The sequence below is a fragment of the Aptenodytes patagonicus genome, chromosome Z (assembly GCF_965638725.1).
Source record: "Aptenodytes patagonicus chromosome Z, bAptPat1.pri.cur, whole genome shotgun sequence".
NCBI classification, from domain to species: Eukaryota; Metazoa; Chordata; class Aves; order Sphenisciformes; family Spheniscidae; genus Aptenodytes; species Aptenodytes patagonicus.
In genome coordinates this window covers 36284219-36302635 of record NC_134982.1, presented here as the reverse complement: position 1 = coordinate 36302635, position 18417 = coordinate 36284219, and the positions used below count along the sequence as shown (strand labels likewise).

General features: G+C 37.4%; 1 protein-coding gene across 6 annotated transcripts in view; it reads left to right on the top strand.

Moving 5' to 3' along the window:
- The window catches only part of NFIB (nuclear factor I B), a 173969-nt gene that overhangs the window by 108146 nt on the left and 47406 nt on the right, over nt 1–18417 (top strand). For all 6 annotated transcript variants that reach the window (XM_076361897.1, XM_076361894.1, XM_076361895.1 and 3 more), the window contains exons 4-6: nt 4860–4928; nt 7070–7190; nt 9091–9209. In XM_076361897.1, coding sequence (XP_076218012.1) covers nt 4860–4928; nt 7070–7190; nt 9091–9209 — 309 coding nt within the window. The remainder of the gene's footprint in view (nt 1–4859; nt 4929–7069; nt 7191–9090; nt 9210–18417) is intronic.

Below are 18417 nucleotides of genomic sequence, written 5' to 3'. Positions count from 1 at the left end.
TTTTGGCCTTGCATGCTGGTTTGAAATTTGGTGTGGGTAATTACTACTGTCTATTGGCTTAGGATTACTTCTGAATTTTTGTTTGCATTGGCTATCCTTCTTTATGAGCCTACTCTGTAAATAAATGATGCTGTGATCACTTCTGATGCTGTGTTCCCTTCCGATGGCATTGTGTTCAGTGGTGAGCACAATGTTTTTTATTTCAAAGCACGCACAGAGCAAGAATTTACTAAAAACTCTTAAGTTACCAGTTACAATTCCAGAAACCTGCTTTGTCACCAGAAAATTCCTTTTTGGTACCTCATAGTCCTATAGCTGTTAAAAAGCAGCTCCCCCAACCTCTTTTTAATTCTTGGCTGTAGTTTGTATATAACCTGAGACCCTCTGGAGTGGAAGACAGTATGCATTTGTGTTAGTTACCCTTTCTGTTTCTTACTAGGTTTCGGGGCAACTCACTTCTTGGATTCCAGTACATGGATTCCACAGTCCATTAAACCAGGTGTTTACTTCTTCAAATTACTGCAGCATTGAAGGGTATTATAGTTCTGGTTATCAACTTGAGAGTATTGAAAATCTCATTTGTTTTTGAAAATGGCACAGGCAGCTTCTTAGTTCCTTATTGTGCTAAAAAGTTCAATGGAGTCAGAGGATCTTTTTGCAACGTTTGCAACAGTTACAATATAATTGCAACTTTCAGGAAAAAAACCAAAACAAACTTGTATGCACCAAGGCCGGAGACAGTCATGTGATAACCAAAATAGCCTCATTCTCTGGACAGACCTTAGTTCAACTCTTTCAAATGACATCATCACTGAAATCTTCTGTGTCACTCCTTGGCTTATGTTATCCACCCTTAACTGCCTTTAAGAAATCCTGGTTCAGTGGGAACTTGTTTCTGATACTCTTTTTAAGATACTGGTTTCAAAATGCATGCAATAAGAAAACAAGCTGCAAGTCTTTTGACTGTATGTTAACTTACTATGAACAGTGTGAGACTAATTTTTCACTGCCAGTTCTGCATGTGAATAGTAGCTGTATGCCACTAGGACTCTTGCTGAAATTAAAGAGCTTCCTGTAGAAGTTAGATATTGCATAGAGCAGCAAGAGCTGATCCTTAAAAAGTCAGTTTTCAAAGACTCAAACAAGAGAAGCTATACAATGAAATGATTTAATCTTTAACTGTAGCAGTTTCAGAAATTAAACAAACCTGTAGCAGCATCCAGAACATTACATTGCATAACTTAAAGTCAAGCTACAGCTCTCTGCTAGTATTTTGTATACCAGGCTGAAGCTTCCAACCTTTCTTCTCACAGTAGCTCCTGATGTTGAACCTGTCTCACTGCTATTAAGTCTATCTACTGCTGCATAATTCCTCTTTTTACAGATCGAGAAATAAAAGTACAGCAATACAAATTGTTTCCTACACTGATTGGATCCTTACTCCTGTTTTATAAGTTGCTCAAAATCAAGGCTGTATCAGTGAAAAAACTAGATGTTTAATGATACCAGGAAGCAATTTTATGTTTTGGCACTAGTCAATAAGCAGCAGAACATAATCAGGCATTCTATTCATAAAAGTAGAATTAAATCAGAAGACATAAAAAAGGCTGGTTAAAGATTTGTAAAGCCAGATGTCACTGGTAAGCTTTTAGGTAATATGAGAACAAGCCCTTTACAGTACATGTTAGTGCAAACTGAAAGTATTTTTCAGTAGGTTTAGACATTTTTTTTTCCATTTTAAGTCTTAGCATGGTTAAAAGCTATACTTGTAACTCAGCTCTTGAAGACATAGCACAGGAATAGAGTGGAAGATATATAAAGACTAGGACAGAATAACTTCTACAGCAGTTGGAAGCATTACTGAAGGTTTCTCCTGTTACTGACTGTATGAGGGGAGCTTGATCAGAACTGCGGCTTGGCTTAACCTGTTTATCTTTCACCCTTGATGGCATTGGTCTGGTCATTGTAGTGTTGTTTGGTAAACATATTTTTCAGAAATGAGTTTTCTGTAAAAAAGGTAAGGAGAGAAGACAGTTTTTACACTCACCCTGTACAAAAACTAAAAGGAAATACAGAAAAAAATCCACTGTTATTTATGGGTTTTGGAAGTTACTGTTTATACAGAATTGCACTATGGTGGTTTTGGCAGAAATGTTCTTTCTGTAGAACTCAGATTTTTAAGAATAATGACAATTAGCGAAATGCATTTCAGAGAGTGTCATCTCTCAGGCAAGATGAGTTTTAGTAAATGACAATACTCAGTGCTTATATTAGGTTTGAAGAATAAAGACAGCAAAGTGTTGTCATGACCATCAAAAGATACAGTAAATCCTCTATGAGGAATACAACAATAGACTGTTATCAAGTGCGTTAGTTTCTGTACTGAACAGATCAGAAACACACACCAAGAATGCTAATTTAAGGCTCTTTAACATGTTAACGCAAGCAGTGCATTAGGGAATGCTTAATCAAAAAAACAGTAGGACCTATAGTATACGGGGTATCACCACATATTTTTTTCTTGTGTGCAGTATAATAACATGGATATGAATGTTAACTCTTATTCAGTAGGAAGATCAGCTTCACAAGGTAAAAGGCAGCGTCTCACACCATGAAGTCAAAATGTCCTATACTGTTGTCCTGCTGCATACAGTCTTGCTGTTTATCCTATGTAGAGTGCAGGTTTCTGCAACAAATTACAGCAGATTAATGGCACAGAACATTTTCCTATTGAACAGCTGGGAGCCAAGAACAGTTCTGTAGCATACCCACTACGGATTGTCTTCCTAACCAGTTAAAGCTGTTGAAGTCCACTGGTGCTGGAACTGAACATACTGTTTATTTTTCTGCACTTGGAGGCACCACTGGAATCCACCTTCCCTGTTAGAACATAAGGCTCAGGATGAAGTTGCTCAGCGTCTGTGACATAGACTGTTTATTGTTGCATCAATTTTTTAATAATATTTTGTCACATTACACAGAGAAAAAAATCAAGCTGTTTTTTAAGTTGATTGAGATTGACAGTAGCTGCAGTTTCCGTCTCTTTCCTAATGCCAGGCAAAGCATTTGCATATATCTGTGGGTGTCATTGTTTTTGGACCATCCAAGGCAGGGTGAAACCTGTGTGAAAGACAGTCAGCAATGCATCCTTCTGTGAGGGGGTGATAATGGTACCACTCGGTGGCAGAATTTTTACCCTGCTCCCATTTCATTATCACAAGGAGAGAAACACACTATATTGCTCTTTATATTATGTGGGTATTCTCAGTATTGCCAGTGAGAAAAACTAAGAATTCATGAGAGAGTGTTGAAGATTAAATGTGTGTCTGTGTGTCGTCTCTGTGTGTCTCTGTGTGTGTGCTCATACACATGTATACATCTGTGTTCTTACATATAAAATCCTACATGGGCATTTTCTTTTTTTAATATGAGCCTTGGGGCTTATTCTCACTGTAATGATAGCTTGACTAATCTACACTTGGGTAAAGCTCCTCTCAAGTTAGCCTAACCTGAATGAGAGAAGTTGTGCTTCAAAGTAGTGGTATTTGACTAAGCAGCAGAGAAGTTCAGTCTTGTCTCATTACCAGCTCCAGAGCTGGCTGCATGTTTGCACACTGGCTTTAAGCCACTCTTCGCTTACAGGCCAACTAAAATGAAGAAACCGAATTTTTCTTTGGCAATCTCCCTTCCATATACTACTTCGGACTGTTCCTGCTGGAGGAAATAGGCAGAGAAGGGAAAGATTGCTATTGTTGGAGGAATTATTAGTGTTCATCCAGCTTGCCCATTCTTAGGTTAAAAAATGAAAACTGAGGAAGAAGGGAAAAAGAAACATTAACTCTCTGCAATTTTTTATGATATGGGTATGCCAAGTTCTGTCAAATAAAGAAGTAAATATTTGAGAAGCCATGTCATGTTTTCATCCACACAAAAAATATGGAGAAAGGGGTGCAAGAGAATGCAGAAGATGAAAGAGAAAGGCTGTTATTTTTTAGAAACTGGAGATGAATAAGGTTGCAGAGAGGCCTGCAACAACCAGGTGAAGGACAATAAGAGAGGAAAAAGTAACGGATATGGACAGAAGCTGTTGAAAATGCGAGGGAATGGAATGTGAAAGGAAGTGAAGAAAAAAGAGAGGGAGACCTGCAGAACTACTAGTGGAAATAAAGACAGGCAGGGATATCGTATGAAAGTGGCATGAAGTGGCATTACTTCATATGAAGTAATGTTGACTGGAAGATGAGAAGGTGATGGCATTGGCCAACATCGTTCAGGATGATCCCACAGGCCTATGGTGCTCTGCATGCCCACTGCACTTGCTCCTGGGATGGTTTTTCAGCTGGGGAAGACTGACATTCGCTTACAGGTGTAACAGCGTAACAGGAAATGTGCTTAGTTGGATGTGTTCATGTTCTTTCAGCTTGAGTTGTTGGGTGCATTGTTTATACCTGCACTGGTAAATAATATCGGAGGTGCTGGGTGAGGTGGCTCTATGGTGAAATTGCTTAGTCCAGCTGATACAGTTCTTAGTTCAATACTGACTTAAAAATTGAAAATACTAGTAAAAGGAACCAGTTTTTAGACATTTTCTGGATGGTTAGCTCGGAACTCAGTGTATTGCTTGTTAGTTTTCATACATGTATTAAAAAATTGCGTTCTCACAACTCCTCAAGGTTTTTTGCACCTCTGCCTGAATTTCAGCTCTCATTAGATCCTGTGATCAGCTTTCAGTCTACTTTGGTCTGTGTATTATAGTTCTGGGACTCTGTTGATACTGTTATTAGCTGGTGTATAAACTTATCTATAGTTATTTATTAATCTTCTCATTATACTGATTACGGTATTGTGATCTTTTTCAGTGTACCTTGAGGACAGTTTTGTAAAATCTGGAGTGTTCAACGTGTCAGAACTTGTGAGGGTGTCCAGAAGTAAGTTATCATTTGCATTTAATAATTTCCAAAGCCTGCTATAATCAAGAGAAGGTTTTTTTCTTGAATTTTTTTTTCTGCCCAAGATGTAAGATGCGTAGGAAATGCCTATAACCATGCACAATTTTGATATCTTTGACCACAGTATTGCAGTTCATCTTGCATGTGTTTGTAATAAAACAAACAGAAGTCTTCTTTTGTCTCTTCGATATTTAAAGATTGAATCAATTTGTTACGTGTCGCCCTGCACAGCTTAATGGACTGATGTGTCAATATAATTACCATACGTAACAACACCTTCTATTTGTTAGACTTGCAGCTTCTTAAGGTTGTCCTACACATCCTTGGGTTTTGCTAAACCATCTGATTATTTTAGTTTGTTTTTGAATTTGTAGCTCTTAAAAGAAAAATCACAGCATGGATATAAAGGATGACTAACTTAATGTATTATACGCTTGTGTTTCTTTTACTCATAGCACTGGATGTAACTGAATTTCTAATTACATTGGCTTGTTTTGGCATCAGAAATGTTATGCACATGAACACACAAAACCAAAAAGTAACATAAAATATAAATATAAAAGGACAGGTGAAGCTTTTATTGCAGAAAGAAAAAACAAAACGAATATAAATAAGAAGATCTGTTTTGTTGATATCTAAGAATTTGCTATAATAGTATGGTATCAAACCAGTGCATATTTTCATTTGAAATTGCTTTCTGAACACTTCTTTTCTCCCTTTAGTATCAACATTATTAAAATATTTCTCTTACAACTTTATTAAGAAGTGAAAAAAATACTTGAAAGTTATAGTTAGAAGTGTCCGCAGTGATGACACCAACATTATAACAACTGAATGGTCCACGAAAATCTCTTTTCTGATGAGACGAGGACAAAACCAGTGAGGGACAAGTTTCCAAAACTGTCTGTCCAAATTTTGCACAGGACTTAATTCAGGCCAGGTCAGGATGCTTGAGGAATTTAATTAACTTAGGCTTAAGGTGCCTGTGTCGTTTCATTTGCTGTGGTCAGAAATTAATATTCAACAATTAAAATTATGTTAAGTCCTTCAGCAAAATACTGAACATTGCCATCCTGCAGTGTTAAGACACATTCTTTTTTGTGCCTGCTGAAGATAAGGTTTTGCTGTTTTAGGAGTCTGAGGATGTGCAATATACAGCTTTCTTTTAGTTGTCATGTGGTTAAATACGTTTTAAAGTATCAGGCCATTCAGATTAAAAAAGAATCAATATGGTAGTTATGTTATGAAATCGTACCTTCTGCAGCTGTTATACATGATATACTTCTAATAATAAGCTTTAAAGCATGTGGTTTCTGTGGGATTTCTTACCATGCATTTGTTTAACCTCAGGCCGCAACAGAGTTGTACTTTAACTGTCAGGAAAAATACAAACCTTCAGATACATTACACAACATGCAATTATTCTTTTAAGTGCCAAAGGTAATTAAAATGCACAATGCACAGACAGTGAACAAAGGTAAATACAGCACAATATGCAACACATAATTTATTCTTGAAATGCCAAGACGTATGGTACACAGACTCTGTAAGGAGGTGAAGATAACGCTGAGTGTGTGTGTTTGTGTGTAGGTGTACATATGCAAAGCAGTACCTGTGGCACTGAGTGAAAGAAAAAGGAGGCAGCAAAACATGCTGTCAGCACAGGAGGCTATTATTAATACGAAAGAGTTAACATTAAGGGAAAAAGAGTTTGTGTGTCCCCAAGTTTGTTCTTTCCAGTTATTTCAGTTCTTTAATAAATAGTGTTAGCTGTCCTTATAAACCCTGCCTCATTCATTATAAAAGTCCTTCTACAAAAGGCTTGACTTTGTGCCGAGGTTTATGTTACCTTTTTCATATTGATGATTCCAGGTTATCTGTTATACAACAAATATATTATGTCTGCATAACTGCTAAGGGATTTCTAGGGACTGGGGAAGATAATTCACTTTTTTAGATATATAAACATTGATAGAACTTGTCTGTACTTGGTTTCTGCAAGAGGCAGAAAATTAGATACATGTAGTAACATCTTGATGTTTTTCCCAGTGTTAAAAATGAAAAGATGGCTAAAAAGACAGAAGATTATCTTTGACTTGTTATGATAATATGTTTTTCAGCACCCATAACCCAGGGAACTGGAGTGAACTTCCCAATTGGAGAGCTTCCGAGCCAGCCATATTACCATGATATGAATTCGGGTGTAAATCTACAGAGGTCCTTGTCCTCTCCACCAAGCAGGTAAAAAATTGAAATAAGTGCTAATGTGAAACCAGGTTTAATAGTGTAGGACAAGCAATTCACAAATACTGTCAACAGCCGACTATTCTATGAATTTTCTGTGATTTTGTGAGGTAGGCTACTTAGGTATCTTACCGTAATCTATGTATAGATGTATATGTTACAAATCTTGTAATTTGAAGTGGTGTCATTATTGCCTGTCATTGCTGTTGATATTGAAGACTATAATAACTTTTCTCAGGGTTTGAAGTGGTCACTAAATCATCTGCCAAGAGAACAGCTATGTATCCTGAAACTGCTGCTAAGTTGCAGGAAGGTTTAGCAGCCGGGAACCTGCTGGCAGGGCTTGATGCCACAGGGTGGTTGCAGGCACAAAGGCTGTCTTTGAGGGCTCCCTCTTGGACCTCCATCTTGAAAGATATGTTGGGACAGATACTATTTCCTGTGGAAAAGGCATTAGGACAGGTACATAAAGACAAGGTGTCTTTATACATAGCATCACCCCAGCTTATAAAAGTGTGTTTCCTGCCTCGCCCTTACAAGGGGCATTTCCCAGCACAGTGGGAACAAGGAGGAGCATGTGAGGTAGTCACAGGCTGTCTAATTTTTCTCAAGGGTCTCCATGTGCCTGCTATAGGCAGTTTGATCTGAGGCACCCACTTTTTCCTTGCTTCAGCATGCTCCCTTCTCCCAACTCTGAGAAAGACCCCGTTCCCTCCCTCAGGAACAGCTGGCGAGCCCACAGAGGTGGAGAACCTGCTGTGCCCTCCTTCTGACTCCTAGATAATGTACTGTCTGTCACACCCCTGGGGCCCCTTGGTTTTCTGAAACTGTCCAATGTACCATGATATCATAAGCACTATAGGACCTCTCATTGCCCCACGTTTCTGCACCCCAGTGAGTCAGGAAATGTCTGCACAGTGGGACAGGATTAAACAGGACTGTCAGGGGGTTGGGGTGCTCTTCCACCAGCACCTGGTGCTTCTGAGTTATTTTGCTTATATTCCCCTATTTCTTTGCATTGTATTTTCAGCTTGGCAGTTCACCAAGTACATTTTAGAAATGGATAGATTAATTATCACAGTGTTGTCTAAATAATAATGATAATAATGATAATGATAATAATAATGATGATGATGATGACGATGATGATGATAATAATAATAATAATACTAATAATACTAATAATAATAATAATACCACCACCACTACTACCACCACCACCATTAAAACCTTCATCCTGGTTTTCTTTGGCAGTCAGCATAAGAGCTTCGGTATATACCGTTACAAAGAAACTTGACTTACCTCCACTGTATTGAAGTGCTGCCTCATTTTATATAGTGTGACTTGAAATATGGGCTTTTTGTTGTTTTTAATTAAACTAGTCCAAAATGAAAAGTCTTTGTTTCAGGTTAGACCTCTTTGAAAAGCTTAGGATTTTGACCTGGTGAAATACAGTAAATTACATTTTTTCCTTATTAACACATTCAGAACAGTTCCTGGTTTACCTTGACTTTATTAGTAATACTTTTCCTGTGCTTTGTTTTGCTTTCATGGTTTCTGCATAGTGTTTAACACTCTCATGACACAACCTTTCTTTGGTAGGTTACAGGAACTTGTTTCTTGGTTGTTCAGCCAAATGCTGGTAGACTTTTATATGTTACCCATTCATGCCATCTCTGAAATATTAAATCATGTGGAAAATGCAAGCACATACCTGCATTACATATTATTAAATAACATCGTCCATGTAAGTTAATGTAAGCTCTAATATCCACTTTTTTGTGCTTTGTATGCCTGAATTACTTTCTATTGAAATATTTGTTGAAATCTGAACAGTTTATATACCACTACTAGCTGCATATCATATTCACTGCCAAATCTCACATTACTTCAACAGCAAAAGACCCAAAACTATCTCCATAGATGAAAATATGGAGCCAAGCCCGACAGGAGACTTTTATCCCTCTCCAAATTCACCAGCTGCGGGGAGTCGGACATGGCATGAAAGAGATCAAGGTGAGTAACATGGGACCATTTCACCTTGAAGTATTTTCAAATATACAATAAATCCCTGCGTCTGCCTTTCCATTACTGCAATAAAATGATGGCTTTTTAGAAGAATCATTATTTTTCTGTTTATTATTTTTTGCTAGTTGTGTAAATGTAGTTAAAACCAACAGTCAACAGGATATGGTATAAACAACCACATAATAATTTTTCCATCTGGTGACTGCCTTATCTATTGTTTGAAAAGATGTGTGACAAGTGAGGTACTTGATATTGTGTATGCTGTGATCATCCCAGCAGGATTATGAGTACAATGGTTTCAAGTAAAAACCAAAACATGTCCATTCTATGGTTGAGTCAATGCTAGTTTACTCAGTTTTTGTTTTACCATGACAGACTCCTGTATGTGCATTTAGTCCATACTATGTGACTCAGAATAGGTCCAATAGGCTCTTTTCTGAAGAGCCCACATATAGCTCTGTGGGACTATATCTGTATGCTAAAGGGTGTTGGTAAGTGTTGCTGTGTTTTGGGTTATCAGAAGGAAGGAACGTGTTTGTGTGGAGAAGAAAGTTACGGCTGTCAAAACAGTAAAATTAATTGTCATAACTTTCCCTCATGTTATCTTGATGCTTTATAAACCTAGATGCCAGCGTAGTCGTTTCCCTCACCTTTGTGATGTGAAAACATTTTTAAACTCACATGTATTTGAACAGTGCTGGTTAATGGATCCTGTGGCTGAGGTGCTGCAGCTATTTGGAAAGTCTGTGAAATGTACAGCACAGTATGTAAAAGTGAAATAGAGAAAAAGACATGCCGTTGCTTCCTTTGCTGATCTTCCAATGTTTGCTCTCCTTTTCCCCATCCACTGCTCATCGTTCCTCTCAGTTCTTCAGTAACCAACAGACCCTTTGGTCTTACCTCGTTTTTATATTGTTTTAGGCTTCTTTTTTTCTTTTTGCCTGCTAAGTTTTCTCTTTCAGCTCTGTGTGCAAGGTAGCCTGTGATTGCTATTTCATTTAGCTGCCTTTTATTTTCACATTTTTGTTATAGTTGGTCTCCTTTTAATTTGCTTCTGCCTACCCTCTGATCTGTGTTCTCATCATTGTGCTGTTCCTCTCACACAATGTTTACTAGTCTTTTTCTTCATCGTTTCTTTTGTACTTTTTGTTTCTCATGGAGGTTCTCATATTTTCTTATTTCTAGCTGTTTGCAGCTTTCACTGTTGAATTTAAAAAAAAATCTTGCCCGTGGTTTTGCATAATGAAACTTAAGAACAGCCAAATAGCAGTTCTGCCAGCCAGACTCTTCCCCCTTGTGCAAAATATTTTACTCTGTGACTGTTACCTGTTTTGCCATGACACTTTATTATAATTTTTTATAAAAGGCAGGATTGTACCTCAACTAATTTTTGTGCTTTTTAAATAAATTATTTTTGTGGTTGTGGGGAAAACAGCCCATCGTTCCTCTCTGAAGTGGTCTCCACATGTCCCCACTTGTGAAATGAAGTCCTTTTGTGCTGCTGAGTGAGCTGTAGGGGCTTCCGAGAAATGCAGTGCCACATGGACAGCTGAGCCAGAGTCCTGCTGACAGAGCCTTTCACAGATGATCTCTGTAGTTTCCAACTATCTCAATTGCTTTTTAGTTCTTGAATCATTCTGCTTGCAAAGAACTGTGCTCTGTGAACACTGGATTTGTTCAGTTTTACCAGCCTTCTTCATGTCACATTTATCAGTAGTGAACAACGTTATTGTTCAGATTGCTTGAGTAGATTTACAACAAACCTTTACTTAATTTCTGTGCCATTGAGTAGCTAGATTTCTGGATTGAAACAGTCTTTAACTCTCTCTATATGTTTCATAAACCAGAGAACTCCAAAAGATGAGAAGGAGAGAATAAAAAAGATATACTTGCATCAGTGTATTTTATTTTTGCTTCCTGGATTTTACATTCCTCCCTGAATATCCTCTTCTCCAGCACTGCTGGGCCTAGTGAAATTTTACCAGATCCTTGGCAGAGAGGTTGTCTTTGAGGCACTATGAGGGACTTTGTTTTTTCTGTCCTTAAGATGTTCTGCCATTCCTGCAGAGGGACAGATATATTACTGTCCAGTCTGAAAACCATTATACTGGGGGAAAGATAAGCCTTTTACCCCTAACCATTTAAGTTTGGCTCCAACCACTTTCTGAGGTTATCCTGCTGCTGTGGAAACACTGTAAGGTAGTGACCGCAATGCCTCTCCTTGGTACCTGGCCTCACTGGGAAGGGATATGCGGCAACTCCTGGCATATTTGTTCTGCTGCTAGTTTGTTAGATGCTTGATATCATCTTCATGCTAGCATGTATCTGTGTAAAGCTCCTTTTGGACACAGAGGTCTTACCAGGATATGATATTTGTGAAAACCTATATTCTGTTTCCTTATGGCTGCAAGCACAAAGATAATAGAAATAAAAATTTGGAGGTGGTTTCTATGCCAGAGAGCTCACTGGTACTACTTCCCTCTCTCCCATGGAGATTTGCATGTCATATGAGGTTAGGCATAAATGAAAAAAAGGAGAAGCCGTTTGGAATCACATTTGTGTTCATCCAGTGTCACCAGGGGATGCTCATGTAGTCCCAACAGGCACTGCTTTTCCAGGCAGTCTCTGAAGGTCATCAGCACCAGAAATGTGAATCATTCCACAGTACCCAAAAATAGGAATATGCAGAGGTATCATGTTTATGGGTAAGTAGCTTCTCTTTCACTCTGATGCAATTTTAACTTTTCTAAGAGAAAAAAAATCAGAAACAGGGTTGATATTAAGATATAGCATTATTGATTTCAGTTTCATTGTCTCTGTTTTGAACCTGACAGAGCAAAGTCTCTAACTTCTGACCTGAAACAGATCTAGTTTCTTCATCTGCACACCTAAGTGTAATGTATTTTCATAGAAATAGAAATTACATAGATTTGGAAGATTCTTTTATCATGAATGCTTTACATATCTTTATTTAGCTGCATTTGTAAAGTAACAGAAATGAGATGACAGTGTTAGTTTGAAACTGGAGATAGTCACAATAAAACAATGATGGCTGAAACAGGTTGGAATAAAGTAGTTAGGAGTTTCATAGGTGTCTAAGGGGTATCTAACCATTTTGATAGAGAGAATGGGACAAAGATTAATGGGTAACACAAAAATATACTGAGATTAAAAATGTGACAGATGAAAATTTGCAGTGAGGTGGAAGAGGTTAGATCAACCTTTTATTGCTGTGAAAAACAAATATCATGTAGTTTAGTAGGTAAGTACACATCAGGAGAGGAGTGATTCTGTGTGAGTGATTCTGTTGTAATCCTCATAGTTTCTTCAGCTTCTCTACTGTGCAAGCATGCATCATGAGGGGTAGGAACATGACTACAGGAGTACTTGTGGTTTAGCCAGGATGTGGCATTTGAGAAATTAAGAAAAAGAAATCTAGCCCAGCTACAATACAATTTTCCTCATACCACACTCTATTTTCAGTTGTAAAACTCCAGACTTTGTCCTTTTGCTTGTTTTGTCTTCTTCCTGTCGTACTACTTCCAAAAATGTTTTGATAAGATTTCCAGATATTGTGTTTTATAGTCTATTTTAGGGGAGTTGGCTGTTTGAAGATGTAATTCTGGGCAGAAATAAGTAAGCTTATTTGAAAAATGGGAACTTTAGATAGCATAAGGTTGGTCAAAGCCAGTCCACAAAGGGTTATGAGCAGTGGCTTCATTATCCAATGCTCTAGTATTGTTATGCATGTTATTGTTCTGATACGAAAATATAAAAAACTCTAATTAACCAAAATTAGTACTAAAAATAGTTATTTGTATTTATTGAAGTCAGATTATAAATCCTTATGGAAGAAAAGAAAAGCTTGTGAAGCCATGATACTTCATTGGCTTGCAAAAGTTTGTGACTATTTCAAAAATATACGTAACCACAAGAGTATGTGTAACAGTTTCAAAAACAGATTAAAAAAAAAATTACTATGGATTTACAATGTTGTTTTTGAGTTTACATACATTCAATCATTGTGGGAAGATTCTGTAGTTTGTGCCATTATTTTTGCTATGTTAAAATATTTAAAATATGACTCTATTTGCATGATTTTTTGAAACAGGTGTGAGGTTTTCCTGCAGAGCAAATAGGCAGGTTTATAACTGCAAAGATTTCTCCCAAACCTTCTATCAGCCTTCCAAGTAACTAACCATCCTCCAAAAATCCCAGAGCCTAAGAAAGTGAGACGTCATCTCTGAGAATGGTGCATTACTTGGAAATAGAGCCCTAATGTGACAATTAGGAGTTCAATTTCTGTGTCTGCTGTCAGATCTTGTGCAAGTTATTTGTTCTCTCTTGTACCGTGTTTTACCAATTGAATGTCTTATTAACTTCAATAATATCTGGATCATGTCTTACTTACATTTCTACCAATTGGAAATATATCTAGATCTAAAAGTAAATCTCTTGCAGTCTTCCTTTTTCCGGGTTGCTGTTACTGAATTCTTTACATGTTTCTATATTAAACAAAATTTTGAGTTCCTGCAGTAGTGTAGTAATACTTTGTGAAATAGATGGAAGTTGCTGCATGAGTATATTTGCTGAGTGTTTTAGAAATTCTGAGGAGGATAAGATTTTGTACAGTTAAAAAAAAAAAAATCACCCTCCCCATTTGGAAGAGGCAGTTATTAAAAATATAACAAAACTAGCGACTAGTGCAGTGGCTAAAAAATACTTTGGATCTAATCGGCTAAGAACTATTGGTGAACGTCTTGATTTATTAACTGGTAAGTAAATCGGATACTTTTTCCTTAACTCAGAAGGAAACAGGAATATCAGAATAACAGAACACACTGTGTGCACCTATGGCTTCCCTTCTAAAAGCTAGCTTGACAAAGTGCATTAACATAATTGCAGACAATTTCAGTATTTGTCCTTGAGATCTGTTTTACTGTTATAGTGTAACAACACTGTGTATGTTGTAAATAAATAAAACACGGGTTATCACCAATGCACGCTGGTCATGATAAAAGTGGAGAAATTCATGTGGATTTCTGTAGTAGTCAGGTGTCTGGAAATACTGAATGTCAATATACAATGAAGTGAATTTTAATTTTACAGTTTCTTCATCATGTTCACTCTCTTACACCTCACCCACCTCTACCAACAGTCAAGAGTCAAGATGCCAGCATACCATTAAAACTGAAACAGCTGGACCGCCTTCACCCGTTGATTGGCCAGCAGCTGTTGGACCCTCCACTTCTCAGGTCCCGAGCCCCTTTGTTGGATACCCCTCTTCTGGACACTTGTCCCCTTTTGCTTTCTCCCCACCCACCGGACACTCCTTCCCCATTGGGGTCCTTCCCGATGGCTCTTTCCTTCTTGGGCCTTCTTCTCATGGACTGTCAAAGATGGACGTTCTCATTTCCGAAGTGAGGGAACTAAAAGAGGAAGTAGTTAATGTGGTCCAGGAGTTGAGAACAGTAACAGATCACCTTGGCTTTTTGGTGGCCTGTGTTGGACAGAGTTCAGGATTTTTTCCAGCTCCTGGTGCTCCTTCTGAAGGTTAATGCTTTAGAAACTCATAGTCTCCATCTAACAGATGAATTCATCTTGCAAAGGTTTACCTTGATGAATATCTGTTAAATGCATTTCTGTGTTTTTGACTCAGTCTGAGTTCTAAAAATCCTTGTATGTCAAAGCATGTTTTAAAGCAATTTATGTCTTGTTAGTAACTTCTGTTACATCTGCCTTTGTATTTTTTAATATTTCAAAATACTCTTTAATCAATGTATCCACACACATACACATACCTTTCATATATATATATATATATATACCCATGCACACCTTATGGATCTATCTGAATTTCCTGTGTTTTTAGCTAGTATAATGTGTGCACAGTAGTCAAATGCTGCCACTTAATAAGTTTTTATAACTTCACATTCGTAAAGTGAGAGGTACTTTTTACCAAGAGTAACTTTTCAAAGTGTGTTTCCAGAGAAAATTTTTAGCCATGGCTTCTCTTAGCCTGTTGGCTGCTACAATGCTGAAGGTAGCATCATGGTAACGAACAATAGCATTAGCCAGGAAGACTCACCTGGGAGACTGCAAGTTGGGTCCTCCTCTTTCTTCCTGATTGCAGAAGATGACGTTGGTAGTGTTCAATGAATGGGCATTATGTCTACTTGTTAAAAATCAGTAGTTCTGCCATGATAGTTAAAACAAATATAAAATCAGTAGAGAATTGGTTTACTTTTGGTTTCCATAGTCACAATTTTACAAGAAAGTCTGCTGGAATGTAAAATAAGTTAAACTACTTTCATAAAGATGAAAAGTGCTTTCTTATCCTTAGAGCTTGAAAGGCACTAGGTACAGAAAAATAGGTGAAGGAGCTTTCAAATGCTTATTTAATTAAAGAGGCAGAGAAAGAGAAAAAAATCCATGAAAAGGACAGCAAAAACATTATCTTAAAATGAGTGAAGTTGCTTGTACATCAAGAAAATTTACATCCTCCATTATTGGGTGAGAATGATGTTAAGTTTACACTCTCTCCAAAAATAAAGCAATAGAGATTATATCTGTTTTTCTGTGTTTAGAATAGCTTTAGACCAATTTACAACTTGTTCATAATTATCTTCAAATATTCAGAGTAGCAGATGAGCAAGTTTCTACTCTGGGCAGAGCAGGGACTTGACTGCTCCTTCAGCCCGTATACACTTCAGTTTCTGAATGAATGAGGAGTAATAAAATGTTTAGAAATACAGACAGAAAGACAAATACAGTAGGAGATACAGTAGGAAGCATACAAAAAGGTTTGCTTTTTTGCGTTCCTGGAAATGGCTGTTAATTTGCTCAATAAAGTCACTGTAAAAAATCTCATTATAGGTTCTTTGTCTTTTATTTTGACTAATACGTTGTGGCAAGGCCTATTACTTAATGTTTTCCATGTGTGATTAGTGAGTTGAATACACTCAGGGCTAGCATATGGATCTCCCATATACATCAGTGAAGGATGTACGTGCAAAAGGATTTTTTTTTGTACGCATAGCACTTACTCTGTGATGAACTTTATACTATGGCGACATCCTGTTACCTTGATGGTGACTCTAGACGTCCTTTGATTGAAATTAGTGATAAAATGCATGCCTTAATGCAAGGTTTGGCCCAGGAGCTATTACGTGCAATTGTCCTATTCTAATGTTGCTGAATAAGAGATTTCATTAGTATTTTTGAAACTGATCAACTCCTATTAGGTTAAGTATTATTCTTTATCATCTAACCTATGTGGTGCAGAATATCTTCAATTGCCAAAAGAACAGGTATTTAGTACCTCATGAATTATAGGTGTCTGCACTGACTTTTTTTTTTTCCAGTTATTGCACATCCATGAGATGGAAAAAATGAATTTAGCCCACATGTTGTCACTTTTTTTAGGCACCTCTCCTTTTTGTCTTCATTGATAGATTCTTTGTTTCTGTGCTGTGTACATAGATACATTTGAAAAGGTTCTTAATTTCTCTTTTTTATTGCTTTCATATCAACTGTATCAAACTTGATCAAAATAGTATATTTCAGTGTGAGTTAATGATTTTATCTCAGTTGAAAACCATTCCCCAGATGGATCTACAATTAAATTAATGTAGCACACCTATTAAACCATCCTAAACTGTTACCAGTGTAGACTATAATAGTAATAAAAAGGAGATGCCATAACCCAAATGCTTCTAAATCAACAACTTCCCTTACATTGTTTTATCTCAAATGCCTCTTTAATCTTATTGCATTAGAAATCGGGAATACGTTACTGACTTTTGCAGTTAAGGTTACAATATTGATTTCATTTTCTAGCCAAGTTCCTTGGATTCTCAGCATTAATGAGATGTTATAGCTGTGCATTTTTCCTTGGAGTTTGGATGACTTTCTGTAGGATAATTTAATAAATGACTAAAATGTACTCTCAAGTCTTTATAATTTGTTTGGCTTTTTGATTAGATTTTCTCACAGTCTCCCACAATGCTCTTCTATCACAGCTATCTACTGGAATCACATCTCTTAACAATGATTCATAGATGATGAAATGGCCCAGTCCATTTCTGAAGTGTAAAGTTAAATAAAAAAGTAGTTGAGTACCTAAAGTACACTGTAACTGCTTAAGGGTTATTTATGGCAGTGCAGAGTACTTGGAGCCTCGTGTGGGCTTGTTAATGACAGTATATATTTGTTATAGTACATTCTTTGTGGCAGCAACATTGTATTTTTGGTCTCATGCTTTTTATCTCTATTTCCAAAGTTAGCCTCATTACTTGCAGTGCCTGCTCCATGTTCAACAGGTAGCCACCCTGCTGAGCTCTGAGTTACTCCTAAGTACTTCCCATACGACATTTGATGGGCTGTGCTGGTACAGAGGTGGTTGGATAAACTGAGTCTGAAGTTGTGGGAAGAAGTGAGGCAGGAGAGGCTGCAGAGGTGAAGTTTGGCACTCTGCCGCTGGCCCCTGTGGGTCACTGTGGAGCTGGGGGAGACATTCTCATCTCCCTCCAACAGCAACACCCCAGCTTCCCATTGTCGCCATGGTGGCACCTGTGTTTTGGGGGTCTCACAGCTGCACAGTGCTTCTGGTATGAGGCATGTAGGGTGAGGAAGGCTGGCCAGCTTTATGCCTGCAGATCAATGCATGGAAAAAAAAGGTTTTTTTTTCCTCACAAGAAACAGTGCAGGTGTGATAACATAGTCATGCTGATTATGAACCTTTCCTGGGAGGTTTACTGTTACTTTCTGATGAGGAGTGGCAAGGTGGGTTTAAAGGATGAGAATGAAGAATTGCCGCCCACTGTTCTTGCAGAATAATGTGCCATAGTTTGAGCCTAATCTTAGTGGGAATAGATGTAAATTTAAATAGGCATAATCTCTTCAGTATGACAGTTAATTACTTACATGTCATATGACACTGTCAAACAACTGTTATGGGATTAGGTCCCTATGTCCCGTCCTACTGTTAAGCATTTTTTGAAATTACTTTGGGATGTGGATGTTTTTGATGTGTACATATTCAACATTAATGCTCTAATGTGACCATTATATCTTTCCTCTTCTCCTGTTCTATAGACTGCCTTTTGCTAAAACTGATTTTTTTTTTTTTAAAGTTAATTTTAGGAAATGTGTATGCAGCTTTCCCTAACTTAAATAACCATGCACTAGAATTATA